The 19,321-nt window shown below is 36.9% G+C and overlaps 1 protein-coding gene across 1 annotated transcript in view; it reads right to left on the bottom strand.

Moving 5' to 3' along the window:
• LOC110156043 (ephrin type-A receptor 6-like) overlaps window positions 1-19,321 on the bottom strand; it is a 186,121-nt gene that overhangs the window by 7,352 nt on the left and 159,448 nt on the right. Inside the window, exons 7-10 of the mRNA XM_020920227.2 lie at window positions 15,624-15,732; window positions 8,447-8,517; window positions 4,669-4,794; window positions 3,932-4,117 (exon numbers count right to left, since the gene is read on the bottom strand). Coding sequence (XP_020775886.1) covers window positions 3,932-4,117; window positions 4,669-4,794; window positions 8,447-8,517; window positions 15,624-15,732 — 492 coding nt within the window. The remainder of the gene's footprint in view (window positions 1-3,931; window positions 4,118-4,668; window positions 4,795-8,446; window positions 8,518-15,623; window positions 15,733-19,321) is intronic.

Here is a 19,321-nt window from a genome sequence, read left to right as displayed (position 1 = left end):
TGTATCGCAAAAATACTGGAAATGCAAAGAACCACAAAAAGCTCTTCTCATCTCAATAAATCCAGAAGTTGTTTATTGAGTATTGCAAGAATTAACATTTTGAACAGGTGCATTCAGTTTTATTCAGAAACCCTGAGCCTCCATGTTGTGTTTGTGAAAGAGCGTGCTGTAAAACCCACTGCTTCAGACAGTAATAAAGACTTATTGTGGCAATAATGTGTGATTGTGCCTTCAACATGAAAATAGACCTATGGCTTTTGTTGAATATTGTTGGTGTTGCATAAATAAAAATAGTTTTATAAATATGAATACATAGTTTAATAGCATATCTACCTACCCCCTTCTGGCTTCTGGGGAAATTAAGGACTTATAAAATGAGAAATGTGGAAGTGACTTGAGCATGTGATGACACTCCAAATGAGGGACTTTTATGGCATACTTAAAACACAGCTGTTCTCTCTACACCTCTGCATAAAGATGTTTTCTTTTGCAATTATTGTCATCATTGCAGTTTGTTCAGTAAATTAGCTTTGGACCTAACTAAAATGAACAATGTATAATGTAGAGTAACATTTACTACAACAAAATTTCAAGTCTTTTCTTTAACTTTTTACAATATTGGCTGAAAGATCTCTGGCTGGTGATGATGCCCAAAATAGGTCTAATAAGATCAGCCTTTGCACCTACCAGTTGAGAATTATATTTTACTAGTTAGTAGTAGATAGTAAATAGCAGTATATTAGGCCTGCCATTGATCATGTCTTAAATGAACATATCATGCATCACGGTGGCTTTAATTGGCATTCAACATGCTTTGGTATTAGTCTTTCACATTTTCTAACTTAAAAGACTCAAATTTGGAAAATACACTAAAAATGACAACTCCCTTTCCTGTGTGAAGTTTAGGCCCTCTGTTGTCAGCAGTGAGAATGGACACTGAATAAATGCATTTGTGAGCAGTCAGAGAAGATGACCTTGTAAACAGGAGGCATTCTTTTGATGAGTCAACAACAACATTGTTAAAAGCTCAAAAAAGTAGAACTTATGTATTATGCATGTTACTATGTTTTATTACAATTATTGCAGTTCTAGAGTCCAAACTAGAGCCATTTACATGTTGATTTGGCATGTTATATGTGCTAATCTCATTATAACGCTTCAAATGACCTAGCTGCAATTGATGGGAATTAATTTGTCCAAGCTACACCTATGAGAGAATTGCCATGGTCCAGGAACAATATCTAGTTATGCAGTGCAGCGCTTGAACGAAAACAAACGCACCTGTTTACCTGCGCCTAATGTGTCACCTGCTATTAGATCACAGGTATGGAAGTCAGTCACAGCACAATACGCTCCATAATTAGTCTCCCAAGAACAACAACAGATGTGAGTGCCGACGGGAGAGAGAGAGTTAGGGAGGAAGAGAGAGGGAGATGGAGAATGGAAGAAATGAGAAAGAGAGAAAAGCAAAGAAGAGAGATAGAGAAAGAGAGCGACAGAAGAAGAAAAAAGGGAGAGCTAGATTGAGAGAGGGAAAACAAACAAGATACTCCACTACAGTGAAATAATTTCATGTTGATATTATATTTATTATATTTTCTGGATTTCTTACACACCTGCTATGGAAACTTTGGTCATTAAAAGTGGCAGAGGCGTTTCTCGTAGGCCTGTAAGGACGTAATCAAAACAACTTGTACAAGAGCGAAAAAATACATAGTTTTTGGCATCTTTACTACCTATAATTTGCACACAAAACGGGTAGATATGTCAGTATCATATTTACCAACTCTGTCATATAACTTTCATCAATACCTATTAACATGCATCTCATCTTGACCTCCATTTCATGCATAAATCAGTTTGGAAACACATTATTGAATTGGTCATTACATTTACCATTAGACTTGACAAGGCAACCTGGGTTTAACCTATTGCTGCTGAAGGCCTGTTTTTGAAGGTGGTAATTCAGTAACGAGACTCTAGGTTTTTGAAAAGCCTTCTTGAGTTGTCTGCAGGTCACAGCTGAAGAGTGTCCTCTATCTCTACACAAGTCTACGGGGGACACATTGAAATTCACTGTCACGTCCTGCTTGATACTGGTGCTGTAAAAACAACCATATGTTGCACTAGGTGAGGCCCGTAAAACAGCACTCGTTAACATGCGCACACTACTGCTACTGCTGCTGCAAGACTCTGCGTGCACACAGAACAGGCAGACGTGGTCGAGTGTTGGTACATGAAGTGCACTGCATAACCTTTCTGGTGTGGATGGTCTGCTTCCTACTTGTGTCCATGGTGATGTTATTGCTTTACCTTGAATGTTCCAGTATGGATAATTATTTATGTTGCATTCATTTCAATAAATTTTTATTGTGAGCTGGGTCACATCTCCACACTTCTGTCCAGCAACTGGGTGGTGTCACCTACATGTCTTCATGGAGATAGATACGTTTAATTCTTTACTGTGGAACATTCCAGACTAAGCAATAACATGGCAGTCTCTCAGCGAGAAAAGTTACAAACCTTTAAGTGAATTGAGTTGTGCTGTTATTAAAAGTGTTGTCGGTAATGTTGAATTATCAGGGATGAACATGATTTTGTTGAAACTGAAAGCCCTGACATTTACTCTTTTATCTCTCTTATATTTTGAACCCTGATGGACAAAACACTGTCTGAGAAAGTCAGGCATTTGACAACATGCCTGATTGGACAAAATTGCTTCTACAGTTCTCAGTTCCTCAAATTCCTTTTAAAATGCATGTTCCCCTGTCCTCTGCTTTTACAAAACATTTGCCTGAATAAGAAGTAATAAAAGTCACGTACAATGTACAAAAAAGTGTCTCATGTGGAAGTGATGCAAACCAATTTGCTTACATGGACAAATAAAGCCTATTAAGTAAGTAAGTTTTGCTAAAATCTTGGTTTTGAACACAGCTTTTGCCAGTTTACAGTATTGTGGTGTCACTGAGCAACACATTTCATCTGTCTTACTTAGACTAATGCAGTTTTATGAATGTGATTGATTCAGAGTCAGAGCTTAACACCAACAAGTGTGAATGAATCATAGTCAGTGGTCTCACTTTAACAGCAACAATCTTATTAACATCCAGATAAAAGTTATTAAAGGAAACTTTTTCAAAAAACACATAAAATAAGTAACTGATCCTACGTTTTAGTGCTTTTAAATAAGAAACAATGTCTCTCACTGATCAGATTCATGCAAAAACTGAGGTTCAACCTTTTAAAAGCCCCATAGAGCAGTAAATGTATTCAGTGGGAGATAAACTGTTGTGTGGGCGAGGAAGGCGCTAAGTTTCAAAATGCACTTAACATTTTGTGAAGCATTTTCTATTTCTAGCTCAGCATGAAGGTCGCCACGAAATATCTTTTGGCTGCTTTGTATTGGTGGAATATTTTAGGTACTGAAAAATGCTGCCTCATTCTGTTTATATTGACCATCAAATATTGACCATTTTTATTTTTACTATACATTTTTAGTTGGGTATTTATTGTGTTTACAAATAAAACTACTTCATTCTTAAAAAAAAGTATATACAAAATTACAGAAGTCACTGCTGATGTTGTTAATTCAAATGGCTAAACTGGGATCTATTTTACCTGTGGCTGTTTAAAGTTATTATCCTTAACTGCAAGGCAAATAGCTCAGAGGCAAAACAGACCTAGACCAATGTCCCACCTTTGCATTAAAGACTTATCCACCAAGTTAATTAAAAATCAAGAATGCTTCAGTGCTGCCTTCCACATCAATGAGTATGTTTCACATACTTGTATGTATAAAGATACAAATATACATTTATAAAAATTTTTGAGTGACATCACAAGCTATTATAAATCCTAAAATATTGTGAAAATTGTAACTTTAACATGTTTTTTTATACGGTTGCACTTTTGGGCTTACAGATGTACTTACTTTTGGTGACAACTCCCTCCAGTCTGATGATATTGGGGTGGTCAAACTGTCCCATGATTGACGCTTCTCGCAGAAAGTCCCGCCTCTGTCGCTCCACATATCCTCCTTTCAGAGTCTTTATGGCAACGGCAATCTCCTTCTTCCCCGGGGTCCTGAGTCTGCCGCTACACACCTCCCCAAACTCTCCTACAAACATACAGTACAGTATCGTGTACATTAAAAATGTACTTTATCACCACCGGAGGGCAGTGTTGTCATGTCCATCCCATCTGAAGTAGAGCCTCTCCATTGATAAGTTCATCAAAACAGAATAGTTCTCACACAATGACATTTGGTTATTTTTGTTTTATAAATGCACATAATTAAATAATGTTTGTCTCAACCAACAATTTTTCTTAATTTTACAGAAATGGCAGAAAAGAAAAGTATAGAATAGGAATGCAAATTGTATTAAAATGAATAACATGCAGAAATAGCTCATTATATAATTGTTCCAAAACCTCACATAATGACTTCAAATGTATTAAACTTTACAGCATTTAGTCTAAAAGGAGCTGGCCAGTGATTCAAATTTGCAACAGTATGGCAGTTGTCAATTGCCTGTATTGTCATCATAAGATAACCTATTAATATAGCGTACATTTTGTTGATAGTTACTACTGACAGACCTTCTACACTCCTCTATATGCAGCTGTGTACATCATTTAGCCTGTCTCATGGGTTGTCAGCTCTCTCACCTGCTCCGATCACTCTCTCAATACGGATGCGACACGGGTCGATCTCCTTGGTGAACTCGTGCACGGCTTGTGTGGGGTCCTCATACGTGTCAGGGTCAACGTAGGTCTTTATCCCCGGGAACGGCACTGCACAAACAAACACATAATGAGTGTCAGGGGCACCTCTCTCTACCACAACCACTGCAGACTGTAGACTAGCATGCACAAGGGATAAATTATTAAGAAAATATACTATACTGCTATGTGACCACTACTGCAACTACTAGTACTAATACTACTACTGTTTGTTGAACCAGATATACCCCTGCAGCACCAATATGGTACTTACGGCTAATCAAACTTCTTCCATTATTACATACTGAAATTAACTGCTACTAATATCAGCAAAAATCTTCTTCAACATTTATTTTAAATACATGCATAGTATGTTATGATAATGTAAACTAGCATTAAATCTACAGCAATGCAAGAAATCTAATCCTATTTAACACATTGATGCTGCTTGATGGTGTGAAATGTGTGATACACTGAATTAAGTTCTGTAGCTTTATATAAAATGAGCTGATTTCAGTACACAAACACTGAATAATGAGCCCCATTCACAGACAGAAGCTTATGCAAGTTAAACACTTAGCTGCATTAACATCATCTATCTCAAACATCCATTTCCATGGAGACAAGCAAGTGACTCCTCCAAACCAAGTTTTTTTTTGGCAATAAAACCCCTTGTAACCAAATAAACGGAAGGTCGGTTTATACCATAATGTGGAACATCCCAGACAAAGACAAATAGTCACAGTTTTATATAGTGCTTTTCCATCTTCAAGGCACTCAAAGCAGTTTTGTGTGGGACTCAAACCGCCAACCTTCAAATGAGTAGACAAATGCTCTAACAACTAAGCGACTGCTTCTACTTTACACTTTATTGCTACATAAGCAGTTGACGGACCTACCACCAAAAAGCTTACCTAGTGCAACCATAGCCCATCCAGAAATCTCACCAGGACCACAATGACAATTTGTTGCTTACTTTCATTATTGCCTGTAAATAGTGTTTGGTGATATTACTTAATGCGCCAAAGGAACACTTTAGGGAAGGAGCCAGAGCTACAAGGAAGCCAAATGCAATTATATTATTTTAATTTTCCATTAGAGACGACACATTCAGTGAAATGTTAGAACGGAGCACTGAGCTGGGGTAACACAACTCCTTTCATTGCCCAAATTCATGTTTATTTAATTGGCTACAGTTTAATAGATGATAATAATTAGTGGCTAATCATTTCATCTAAATACCACACAGTCCAACCAGCATTACATTACATGACATTACATTAGAGGATGCTCAAATGTAAATGGTCCAGTGTTGCATATTCAACACTAAAAGACTGATGAAGAAGTCCTTGCAATTCTTTTAAATGTTTAGGTACCTGTTGATTTGCCAATGCAACAACTAAGTAAAATTGTCAAGCGGTTCTTTTTACCAAGTTACAAATAAAGGATTAGGATCTGACAAAGTTTCATACGAAGTAACTTGCCATGGTTCAAATATCACCATTGTGAGATAGGGTCTATCTAAGTCGATGCCCTCCATGTGCTTCTGTCTACTTGTTTAGTTCTTTTCTGTTCTCTGATTTGCATTTAGATAAGGTGTTTTAGATTAGGTGAAGAGGCTCTATTGCCTTCACTGCTCATATGGCTTATTTGGCACTGGAGTGGCTATCAACACTTTTTTGGCTGACCCATTGGTAATTTTTGTCTGATAATTATCATTTGGAGAAAAATAAGTGCCTCTTAAATACTAACTAGAAAATAGAAGTTTCACATACATCTGTATTGGGCACTTGGATGGAATTTTGTCAATACATTAACTTCTGTAAAAATGTGTTCATCTCCACAGTTTGTCTCTGGCCATTAGAAAAACAAATAAACCACGCATTCTGACACAGGTGCTACAAATTCATTTTGACACACAGTGATGCATTTCCACCTGCCTATCGATTATGAACACAGAGGCAATTGATCCTAAGCCCGAAGTCCAATAACTTCTCTCCAGCTCAGCGCAGAGGAGTAACATACTGTAGCACTCACAAACACTCGGGCTTTTGCAGATGGAAAGAAGATATTTTAACTAAAGTATTATGATGTCTTAAGTGACTTGGACCTATACATTTTCGTTGTAATAATACTAATGCATTAATGTTATATAGCTTTTTTCAGATGCTCAATGTTGGTTTAGAATTTCATGCATTATTATTGTAGCCACAGCTGTCTTAGGGTAGACTGACTAAATACCATCCGACTGCAGTGTCTTGCCCAAGGACACAAGCACAATAATGCAATGTTATCATCATTCAGATTCATTACGAGAATCTGATTTGGAAAAAGATGACCAAACTACGACAATGAATACTCAATACTGTATGTTATAATTATTTTACAAATTCAGGGTTTAGTTCTTCTGTTCTGTTCTTCTAAAAGTGGGAATCCCAACAACGCCAACCCAACAAAGCACCTGTCTACTGCCTTTGAGCAAGTACAAGATCAATCTACCAGTTCTCTCTGTGACCCTTGACCTCTCTTTATGTTTGAAGGCTGGACTAGACACAGGTACTACCCCTGTCTCCGATCAATACCATATCACACAACAAAAAAACTACAATATGTTCTCTCTGATGCATTGAGTCACTTCATCCACTCCCTGAGGACCACCCCAGCATCCCAGAAGCCTCTGCGTTTGATACAGCAATTCTCTACTGCACTTTGTTTGTTAGCCATCTTCAAAAGCTCATTTAAACCAAAAGTTCTATTTTCTTACCTTCTGCGGTGTGTGTATGTCTATCTAGTATACTCCTTTATTATGTTACCTTTCAACTCACTCCAACCAATCCCAATTTTACCTCATGTTCTCATTTTCACTTGACAGCAATCTTCCCTCAGCTAGGTGCTTTTACACATCTTTGTTGGGATGAAGACTTATAGAAAAATAGTTCAAAGAAAATGAAGCTATTGGAAGGAGTACATTGAGAGATATTACATAACAAGCTTAAAAGAGAAGGTACTACTGCATGCATGGATTATATACTGTAGTAGCTTACTCATCTGTACATTTTCAACCCTAAAGGAAATAAATGTAGGTCTACATTTTCAAAATATATATAGAATCCAGGTTTTACAGGTCCTATATTATGCAAAAAAGATTCTTGTGAGTTTTATGCCATATTATAATGCTTTTACCTCTTCAAAACATACCTGGTGTTTGGTTCAGTGATTGGATAAATAAAAAAAGTACCCGCCTATGGTCAAGCGAATGAATTCTAATGCTGCAAGGTCAGATGGTGTCTATGAAATGAAACCGGCTGATGAATCAGGCAAAGAGAAAAGCAATTCCAGGTCTGAACCCAAATCCAAATGATTCTAGTGAAGGTGGAAGACTGGAGTTTAAAAACACAGTGGAGCACTTTCTGTATTACTACATGACATCACAAGGTGGAACAGAGTGTTCTCCAATTGAGGAAAAACTCGACCTAAATATGCAAGATTTGTGTGTTAAATCTATGAAAGAAACAAAACACAACTCATAACTATATGCTATGCTTTTGATAAGGAAACAACAGTATAACAAATTATAAAAATGTAATATGAGCCCTTGAAATGTTCTTCAAGTTGACCCCAAATAAGATCTTAACCCTCTAAGGAAGTACTAGATAATGGATTGATTTCACTGATGGGACAATGTGCTATAATACAGTATGAATAGACAGTGAAGAGGACTTACCCAGGCCATTCTGGTAGCTGGCCCTCCTCTTGTCCTCTGCGGTCATCTTGGCTTTAATGTACCACTGACACCTGCAACATAGAGAGATATTAAACCCCATAAGAGCTGTCCAATTATCTATTCAACAACATTTAAGTGGACATATAGTGTAAAGTCGACTTTTATGAGCTTGTAATCATGTTATAATGCTCTTCTCTTGCATTAGCTAACTCATAGTTGTATTATGATTGCCCAAAAAGAACACTCGCAAACTGCTGGTAGATTTTCAGGTTGGCTAGAAATACTATTAATTAACATTGGACAGAAAAGGTTCCTCTTTCAACATTATAGCATAAATTGGTCTAAAGATCGTTATCCCCAATGCCCAGAATGGAAAAATCTAAATATAAACCATGGAGTATTAATATGACTGCTCAAAACAAATACAAAATATAATTAAACCTTTAAAAATGTGATAAGGAGTCAAGTATAAAAGGTGCATTGTGCAAATTTTCTGGTGAAGGGTGTGTCAAATCCTTTTCTCCAAGGAGACATTATTGCTTTGTCTGGAATGTTTCACATTATGGCATTAAACCTTTCAGGATGCCTGTTTTTCTAGGTATTTTCTGAGCTATACACCACCTATAATTTAATAAATATAAGATAGAGCTGTTTAATGTCATAGTGTGAAACATTCTAGGCAGAGCAATGACATATTAATAGAAATAATCAGGTGATGGATCCCCAACCAAAAAGTGACACTGTGCACCTTTAAATATAAGGTGCAGTAATTTAACTACTATTTTAAACTAAAGAATGCATAGACCTGGAAGACCTCCACATACAGACGCCTACGAAACAAGAGCTGAACAATGCAATAGCCTAATGGAAACTGTAATTCATTGTTAACACTGTTGTTGATAATGTCACAGATTTATAAAAGTCATATAAAGGCAATCTGTTGTGTGAGAAACTGAATGTAAACAAAAGCTGAATAAGAAGGATACTGTTTTCAGCTAATGTACCAGAAAAGTCAGACATTTGAGAAGTAATGGGGCTGATTTGTTGTTTTGGTCAAAGAAAAAATATGTAATGAACTTTTAAGTGAGTTTATTCAACATACAAAATGGTTGTTGGCCAAGTACTCACAACTTAAAAAAATGGGCAGTTTAAGCTAGGCCAAAAGGGTAAGCAATGGTGGAAAGATCTTAGCGACAACAACAAAAAGCAAAATCCTTTGTTTTTTAAATTCTTAATTATAATATGACTTATGAGTGGCCAAAATCTATTCTAAACATGAAGGTATATTTATTTAGTGGATGATCTCACCACTCCGAAGTTTAAATACTTTCTCACAGAATGCTGATTTCCTTATCCATGGTTTCAGAATGATGAAAAATTAGGACCGCTGCCATAGTAATTAACAATTTAAGACATATTCGGATAACATATATATTTACCTACACATATCTTTTGAATGGGAAACAGTCCTAAAATGTTGTATATAACAATACATTCAAACCCATGAACACATTAAAAGTTGTAAACGCTACACTGACAGAAGTAGAAACAGAAGAAACAGGTGAGACACTGTACATCACTTTATTATCGACTACACAGTCTGTTAGCAGTGTATGTACCATGTTCCCATTGTGACGCACACAATCTCTCACTTGCACCAGAGACTCCTGTAAAACACTTGCTGGATATTTACTTGTTGAAAAGCGTATCTGACACTGCTCTGAGGATGGCACTGGCAGCAAGTGAAGTATGAACTCAAATTCCCAATACACAAAAACAAAATGTGTCAAATTCAGAGTCACTTCACAGGAGCAGGTCTTTAGAGTGAGGCGGTTTGGAGTGGTTTGTCCCTTAACGCTGTTCTGAATGTATACAGCGCAGTGGATGAGATGAGAGATAGTGTCTAGTGTAGCTGAGGGAGCTATAGGAGAGATGAACTACACAGACATCGGACCACACATGAGGCTGGAAAGTAGCAGTGCAGCTAAGTACTCTTGCCCCTTAGCAACAAGTTACAAGGTTTGATTCCCTGTCTATGGGGATCTGTCACATTTATCTAATTTTAGTCCTGGTTTGATCCCAGTTTTGTCTTGATGTAGACTTGGTTTGATCCTGTTGTAGTCCCAATTTTAATCTCAGTTAACACAAATTTAAGAAGTGTGTTAAAATAACACAGTTTATGTGTTCTATTGAGTCTTATACCCCAGACATAGTTACCGACATAATTATAGTAAATAAATATTATAAAAATTTTATAATTATGTGGTGTATTTAAATTTGATATATATATAAATATATATATATATATATATATATATATATATATATATATATATATATATATATATATATATATATATATATATATGGACAATGTTTTGACTCAATTGTCAAACAGGGCAGGGGTCATAAAGTCTTGAATTGAATAAACCCTTTCAGGCATCATAAAATTGTTTCCCCTATTGCAATTCATTTATTTGTCAGGAACATAAAAACTGATGGCCATGAAACAACCGAAATCTGTTGTCTTAGTATATCGCCAAGTTGTTGTAATTCATTCTGCCATTTTGTGCAAAATTGAAACTTTTTCGCCGCATAGACACATTCAATGACAATGTGAATATAGCACACACACGCTTGCAAAAATGTATCTTCGTGCTTGTTTTCGCTGGAGAAAAACAAAAACACAATAACTACAACTTGCCAAGGCGCTGCTGGAGCTACACTCACCCATGGCACCCGACCATTATCTGCGTCTGATGTCAAGGCAAATGGCCAAGCTGCTCATCTACAATGTGCCGTCCCTGTGCTCGGCTCATTCACGCTCAATTGATCGAGTGCTTAGACCCGCCTCCTCCGACTGCGTCTGGGCCAAAGTAGTGAACCGTCCAAACACACAGGACAGAGAGCTCACTGCCAATGATACAGAGGCTGGAGCTTGGTTTGTAACTGTGGCAGCTGTCCAACCTTATATCTATGACTATTAGTACCATTATCTACTATATGGGCTGTAGTTGGAGCATTCTTACAGTGGTTTTCTTTTCTGTTTTTATTGATTTAAATTAGTTTGAAATGCAGAGAATTTATTGGTTCAATCCAGAGAAAAAAATCTTCATCACTTCGCTAAAGGCAGTCATTCCTAACCTATAACCTATAACCTATAAAGGTACTTTTCCTTCTTCTTCTTTCTTCCTCGTTGGATCAGAAGATTGGTATTATTTGGTATGGGGTATCCAAATATACTTAAATCCCAGGTATCAATATCAGGACTCAACAGCCTATATTTTATTAACATTTCAAGGGTACTCAAGGGGTACTAGGTATTGTTTTACCCCATTTACACATACACCAATATTACAAACACAAGAGGAAAACTGGATTAAGCATTTCTAAAGTGTAAAAAAAAAAACATCAATATGAAAAATAGAGCAGAGATCTAACTACCAACCCTTTGATTCCTTTCAGAGGGAATATAAGTTCAGAAAGCAATTGATAAAGCCATCTGTGTCCCCTTTTCATGTGGGCAGGTATATTTGGTAGCATAGGTGCATGTGTGTCTGAGCCCCTCTCTGCCCTTTGAAGCCTTCACATAATCCAGGTTGCCAGATTAGAGCCGGTGTCAAAGGTGCTCTGAGCGGCGGGGGTTGCCAGATTGGGTCTTTTTGGGCTCAGTGGACTCTGCGGACCCCCAGACACTGATGGACAGAGCAGATAGCGCTAACCAGGGCCTGGGATTTAGACAGCGCCTGTTGACCTCTGCCGATGGGGTCAAGTTATTCATTAAAGTAACAGTGGCATGTGTTGTTATCAGCCATTTCCAGTCCCATCCTCTGATCCTCCTTATCCGCCATGGCTCTGTCTCCTCTATAAGCTTTCATGTTGAAAAGAGCAGAACACCCACAATACCCTCTATGCTATCAACCACAAAAGGCCTGGGCTGCTGCTTAGCTCTCTGGATTGTCAAGATACATTTTCATTTTATGTTTATGTTGAAGCACAATCCCCAAGGAGAGACAGCGGGCCCAGTGTCCTAATCAGAGCATCAGTGTAATACGAGCCACTGCTCTTTGGCCTGACATGACTGCAGACAGCTCATTACAGAAGACCTCCTGCTGCAGGGACCAAAGGGCACAGAAGAGGACAGAAATGCAATGTAAAGTATGAAGAAAATTTTAATTGAAAGGATTAGTGATTGTTTTATGAGTGGTATAGAAAAATCCATATTTAGGCTGTGTTCGCACTTGTCCTGGTTTGATACTGTTGGTTTTTATATGTTGAGTGCAAATTTCCTCGAGTGGGACAATAAAGAAGTTGAACTTGATCGCACTGATGTGGACTTGTTCTTGTTCTAGTCCTGATTTAGTCTTGGTCTAGTCAATGTCGGTCTAGAATGTTCCACAGAATGGCATTAAACTTTCATACCTTCAAGAAGACAAGCAGGAGGCTTCAGCCAAGTTGCGGGTGTATCTGTGTAGAGGTGTGCAGGTTGAAAGTGTGTCAGGGTGGCTGTGGTGGGTGGGCGTGAGGAAATGATTATAAATACCTTTGCAGAGCATTTTGGGTAATAGGCAATATATGAAAAGTACATCATATATAAATAAAGTTTGATTGATAAGTTGTTATTTAAAATGCACAATTCATGTAGAAGAAATAAAATCACCTGATTTAGCCACCACAGGAGAGAATGAGTGAAGGAGAATGAGTGAAAGTGTGTACTGTAAAAATATTTACAGAAGAAATGAAGAGGGAGATAAGATAAATGTGTAGGGATCACTCAAACATAATAAAACCAGACTAGATGTGTTACTTATGAAGGAGCAATATTATACCTATGTTAAAATAAATCAGTTTAGCACAACACAGTTTATATTTTTTCCCTTTGTCTGTGTTATATGTGTGTATGCGGATATGTTTTGTCTGTCTCAGGGACTGCAGATGGAAATGAGCTCCGAGAGCTACAGTCTGGTACAAAGCATCTCTTTAATATTTCTTTGATTAATGCTCCTGTACATGGCCCCTGTCCAATAAACTAAACTAAACTTTGGCGTTGTAACATTTTGTCACTTTAACCAAAGCACTACAGTTGTTATATATTTTTATATTCATAGGTTATCATCAGAAATCTTGCATCTTAAACAGATGTAGACCAGAGCATATATTACTGTCTTGAGCATGATATTCTTACTAAACAAAATGTGTTAGAAAAATGTAAAAGCAGGTCATTTGATTAGCACATTTAATAATGCATTAAGTTAAATGCCAGTCTGTTTTACATACAGTATACCATACAGATTTTCATGCAGTTATTCAGAATCAACCTTTGCCATTTGTTTCATAAATTAAAAACAACTTTTGGACAGCTCTGAAGAACATTTGGTGTTTTTCTTTAGTTTGGAGCCCTTCCCACTCAGGTCATAGAAACACTGGATATGACAGATATGGCATTAAAAACAGCAGGACTTAAGTGGGTTTGTAGTTCATCTTAAAAATACTTCCTCTTTAGCAAGAACATAAACATCGTAAAGGTTGTTTTAGTGAAGTGTGAAAGAGAGACTCACACCAGACTACACAAACAAGGAGGCAACAAAGTGAAGAAGTATAGATTCACCTTGAGAGCAGTCCTCTTTGTAGCTCAAGGAAACTTACCATTTAAAAAGAACTGTTTGAGGTTTAACATGATAAATTGAAATCATCTAATTTAAATGTGGGTTTACAAGGTTCTTTAAAGTGCATTGTGTAACTTTTCTGGTAGAGGCTCCGTCAAATATTTTTCTCTGTGGAGATTTTATTGCTTTGTCTGTAATTTTTTACAGTATGGTATTAAACCTTTCTATCTTCATGGACACCAAACCAGACCAAGATACAGGTCAGATCTGTGGAGAGACAAATCACCTCACAATGAGAATGCCTGTTTTTCTAGGTATTTTTGTGCTACAAAACCACCTGTAATTTAAGGTAGAACTGTTTAATGCCATACTGTCGAACATTCTAAGCAGAGCAGAGACATATTCATAGAAACAAACAGGTGACGAACCTCTAAACAAAAAGTAACATAATGCACCTTTAGTGCAAGCAAAGTTGGAAATTGACTACTATTACTTTTAGAACATGCTTAGATGTTAAGGAAACTAATAATATGTACATATCAATATGTGGCCTACAATACAATATGTGATTTCAAGTACAGTTACAAACAATCCCAACTGTATGTACAGCAATTTTGCAAGTAGATGATATTTCAGACTGAAAATAAATTAAAAAGTATGTTTTAGAAATGTGTTTGAGTCTGGATTTCTGATGAAACACATTTTGGATGTTTTGTTGGCTCTGCACAGTTATTTGTGAGTGTCTTGGGGCTAGAAACCAAATGACTGACTCTCCAAACCTCATGTAGTTCACACTTTACTGGAATCATTGCTGATGTTTGGGCCTGGTTGTTCTTTTGCACATTAGCTGTCACTCACATATCTACAGAAAACACCACGAGACACATCATGCAGGACTGCAGCGAGCTGAATAGATGTTCTGCTTTAAATACATTTATTTAGTTTTGCATTTTAAACATGGTATAAATAGAACTGCATGACATTTTTTTGTGGAGTAACTTAAAAAAGTAATTTCTGCATCTCAGGATTAAAAACATAGCATGAAATATGTCTATTTTATGGATACTGTCATTGTGTCCTTATAGGCAAGACAACCACCGGCCACCGCTGTCTGTGTACATGCGTGTGGGTATGGGTGATTCCTTGATGTGGAGCAGTTTTGCTTTGAAAAGTGCTATAAATGTGTTAATTTATTACCATTTAAGTCTCCTCTTTTTGGTGCACCATTTTGAGCACTTTTTACCATTTAAAATATATAATCATTAGTTTTCAGCTGTTACTACGGCAATGGTGCTAACTGCTTTCATTCTGAAACCAAATGTCTGATGTACATGATGATGCTTCAGAAACCTGTTCAAAAAGAGACTGCTGGTTGTGCTTTTCTCTGGATTCTCAATTAGGAGAATATAATATTTAATTTAAACTGAAAATTGCTATGGCATCAGTGCTGGATTTTCATCACTTTGAAACCCATAGTCTCAGGACTTTGCATCACAATTATAAGCAACATACGTATAATTTTACATTTTACATTTCACAACATTAGACAGACTATATTAAAGCTGTCTTACCTTCCAGTGATGAGCAGAAACAGAGTGAGGATGACGAGGAGAGTAAATCCTCCCACAGCTGCCGTGACGATGACCAGCACCTGCCCCTGGTCGGCTGCCAAGTCCGAAGCTTTGAACAATCACATGCAAAACAATAGGAAAATATGGAGAGAGATTAGATGTAAAACGTGAAACAAGACAAAAAGTATGCATATTTGAATGTAAAGTATGGGACATTAACATGAAAGAGCCAAAAAGAGGAGAGAGAAAAAATAGATTCACAGTTATTTTAAATATTCCATTTAATCAGGGCACCATACATACGGAGCACGCAGATATTACAGAAAAATGTTTGATCATCGCTTTGTAATGCAAAAACCTTGTCAGCCCCTCCACTGGAGTGATCCATAGACCGGCTGCTGTTTAATTAATATTATTCATTCATGAAATTGTGATTTAGTCCATGATCATTTGGTTAAATTGGTCTCATTTGATATTCATGATTTTCTTCTTTCTCTGTCTTGTCACAGGGCTAACGAATCCCAGATAATTGAAAGATGATTGCCATTACCAAACTTATTTCGATAATATTTCACACTTAATGAATATGAATGGGCAAGGGCTACAGCGATGGACTATAGAGGTGGATACAGTGCGTGGACGGGCATCTGGTTTAAGGCTTTAGAGAGAACAGGACTGGAGGTGAGCGTGACCGTGGACATGTACAGTGGACTTACTATAGTGTGCAGTGGGTATGTACATTTACAAGGACAGAGCAGAGGTCCACATGAGCAGATTGAGTGGAGAAGTTAAAAAAAAATATTTTGCTTTAATATCACAATTATTTTATTTTATGTATTATTGTAAATGTGAGCTGGAAATATTGGTTATGGGCACATTTTAGAGATTTTTCAGAAGTAGTCCTTATAAACTTAATTTTAAAAGGTCAATTAAAATTTTTTTAATATTTGCCACAAGACAGGCTATTTGCGGTCTCACTTCATCTGAAAACAACAAGATCCATCCCTCATAGGTTCCACAGAATTGGAATGGTCAAAGAGTTCTGACAGACCATTAGGAAACTGACAAGAATGTGAAAATCAAACAAACAAACAACAACAACAAAAACAACAGCAATACCCATAAACTAATCTAAACTAAAACTTGGAATTGAAAAATTATTTTGTACAAATATCAATAGTAAAAAAAAAAAATTGTATACACATATAATACACTAACATAAACTCTTAGAATGCTGTTATTTTGTGCTTCTTATTTGCCTTGTTACACATAGGCGCAGTACGTAAATCACTTTAATGTAGATTTAATATAAAAGACATAACCACTGGCACAAAAAATAAATAAAAATTGAAAACAGAATAACCCAAAAAGAAGCTTCTGATTATATTTAGAAATTGCATTAGAGGCAGATTTACAGATGAAAACTGTTTTCCTTAAAAATAGGCTGTTTGGGGCAACAATATTCAAGGTCAGATTTTTACCTTGGGCTTTGTTGGGGAGTAAACATACGGAATAGATATTTGATAAACCATCACAAAATGACGAGTGAAGTGAGATAGAAACAAACAGGAGTTAGAAGGCTGTGAGCGAGTGACAGGAGAGGAGACAGAGGAGCAGAGCGTGGACAGTGAGTGACAGGGGGATGGACAGGGCCACAGAAAGCTGCAGCGACAGGGGCCTGGGCTGCCTTCTCTTTGACATAAAAGGCAGCCCAGTACAAAGGCCTGGCCCAATGCCTCCTGATCTACAGATAAAACCAGGTCTGAGGCTTTGGAGAGCACAGCCAAATCACCCCCAACAATAGCTAACCTGACATGAAAGGCCAGCCGCACCTTTGTACTTTAGGAGTCGACTTCCAATAAATCCACTACACACACACAAAAACATTCAATCAAAACATTAAGCAGGTATTGGCATTTTCCCTAAGAGACTAGACTCAATAGGAAGACACAGGGAGGAAATCTGTTTTAGAGACAAAGTTTGAGAACAAGTGGCCACACATGCATATAGAATTATCAACAGCTGCACTTCTGTAACATCGCCTAGAATATTTGTAAGATAATCCATGTAGAGTTATATGGAATCATATTGGGTCTAAACTTTAAATTCTTCCTTATTTTTTTATATATGAGCTTCTAGGATAGTATAATGTGTAAATATAATCTGAATCATCTGAAATATATTCAGAATAAATGGGCAACTGAGAAAAGCAATAGGTAAACATGGTTGTTTTCTCAACTACTGCTGCTATAATGTCCACTCTTTTAATTATTGTGGTATCAAAGCATCTGATTCTCTCAGATTATCTCAAAAAGTTTTAAAAAGTTTGCTAGATTCAGTGATTTGCATATTAATTGTGCATGTGTTCTACCCCAGATGCCCTTCCCCCAGGAAAAGTAGCATGCTCAACAATAGGCTCATTAGACCATATTCGCATAACTGAAATAAGCTGATGTGGCATATTTCTTTGCTATGAAATACTATTATCCAAGGGTATTTTTGAATAGGATACATTTGACCTAGCTTCTAAACAGAAATAGCTGGAAGATCAATGGAGATATTTTAGAGGACAAAACATGTAGAAGAAGCTACATCAATAACAAGGTCAAGTTATATATTATATTAAATTGTAAGTCCCACAATAGTAAAAATAGATACACAAAATGGAAATATATTCAAAGTGACTGACAGTTCTTTGGCAAAGACACATTTTTACACTAGAAATACCATTACACAACATGTTTAATTAGGCATGCATAGTAAAGCATATGAAATAATTGGATCAAAAAGGTGTAAATTATGTATTGCCAAATGAACGAGCTTGTCTTCCACTTCGCTAACGCGGAAACTAATTTACATGCAAGTCTGGGGCAACCCAAGGGACTGTGTTAACTTTTAGCATATTTAAAACTTCTCTGCAGTGGATTGAGATGCAGCCAGTGGGAGTGTGGCATTGTTGTTTCACTTCAAATTTCATGTGTTTCTTGAATACATTTCCCTATAACCAGTCTAAAAATATGAGTCTGCGTATGCACATATAGATGCAGACTTTGGGATCCTCTGCACTTATTATTTGCTGTTGTGACATTGATGCAAAGAGCCTCCAGTGCGACTCCAGGGCATCTGAACTTCACCTGACCCTGCACCTCTGCTTACAGCAGGCATTTTCAGCCACGGAAATGTCTTCAGCTGATAACTGTTATGGCCAGAGGATATTTTTAATAGTTAAGTGAGTCTATTTGCTGTCGTTTGGGTTGGAGTTTGATGTTTTTTATGTGGTCTTGCAACTAGGATCTTGTCCTGTGAACGTTTGAGTGATATTGGTGGGAATTTCTTGGACCTGGCCAGTTCAGTTCTGCACTATGTAATTTTTATAGTGGAGGGTCACCAACACGTTTCCATGGGGATGTTGCCTGGTGATGTGACCTACTTGGATGTTTAATGCCAAAGTTGTACATACAAGGCCACGTAATAACAACTCCCTGGAGACATGCAGAAAAATTACATACTGCACCTTTTTTTTTTTTTTTTTTTTTTTTTTGCATTTTTTGTGTCCTATGTAGTTTGTGAACCTTTATCTAAAGCTAAGGAAGTTCTCTAGTAAATTGTGTTATCATGTGAACAGTGGATAAGCCATTTAGCAGAACTGTTTGTTCTTCAAAAGTTCTTCAAATATTTGAAAGTTTCAGTGTTATAAT

Source organism: Boleophthalmus pectinirostris, unplaced genomic scaffold (genome assembly GCF_026225935.1).
Source record: "Boleophthalmus pectinirostris isolate CB_2022bp ecotype Guang Dong unplaced genomic scaffold, ASM2622593v1 HiC_scaffold_1, whole genome shotgun sequence".
Classification (NCBI taxonomy): domain Eukaryota; kingdom Metazoa; phylum Chordata; class Actinopteri; order Gobiiformes; family Gobiidae; genus Boleophthalmus; species Boleophthalmus pectinirostris.
This window is presented reverse-complemented; position numbering and strand designations above follow the sequence as displayed.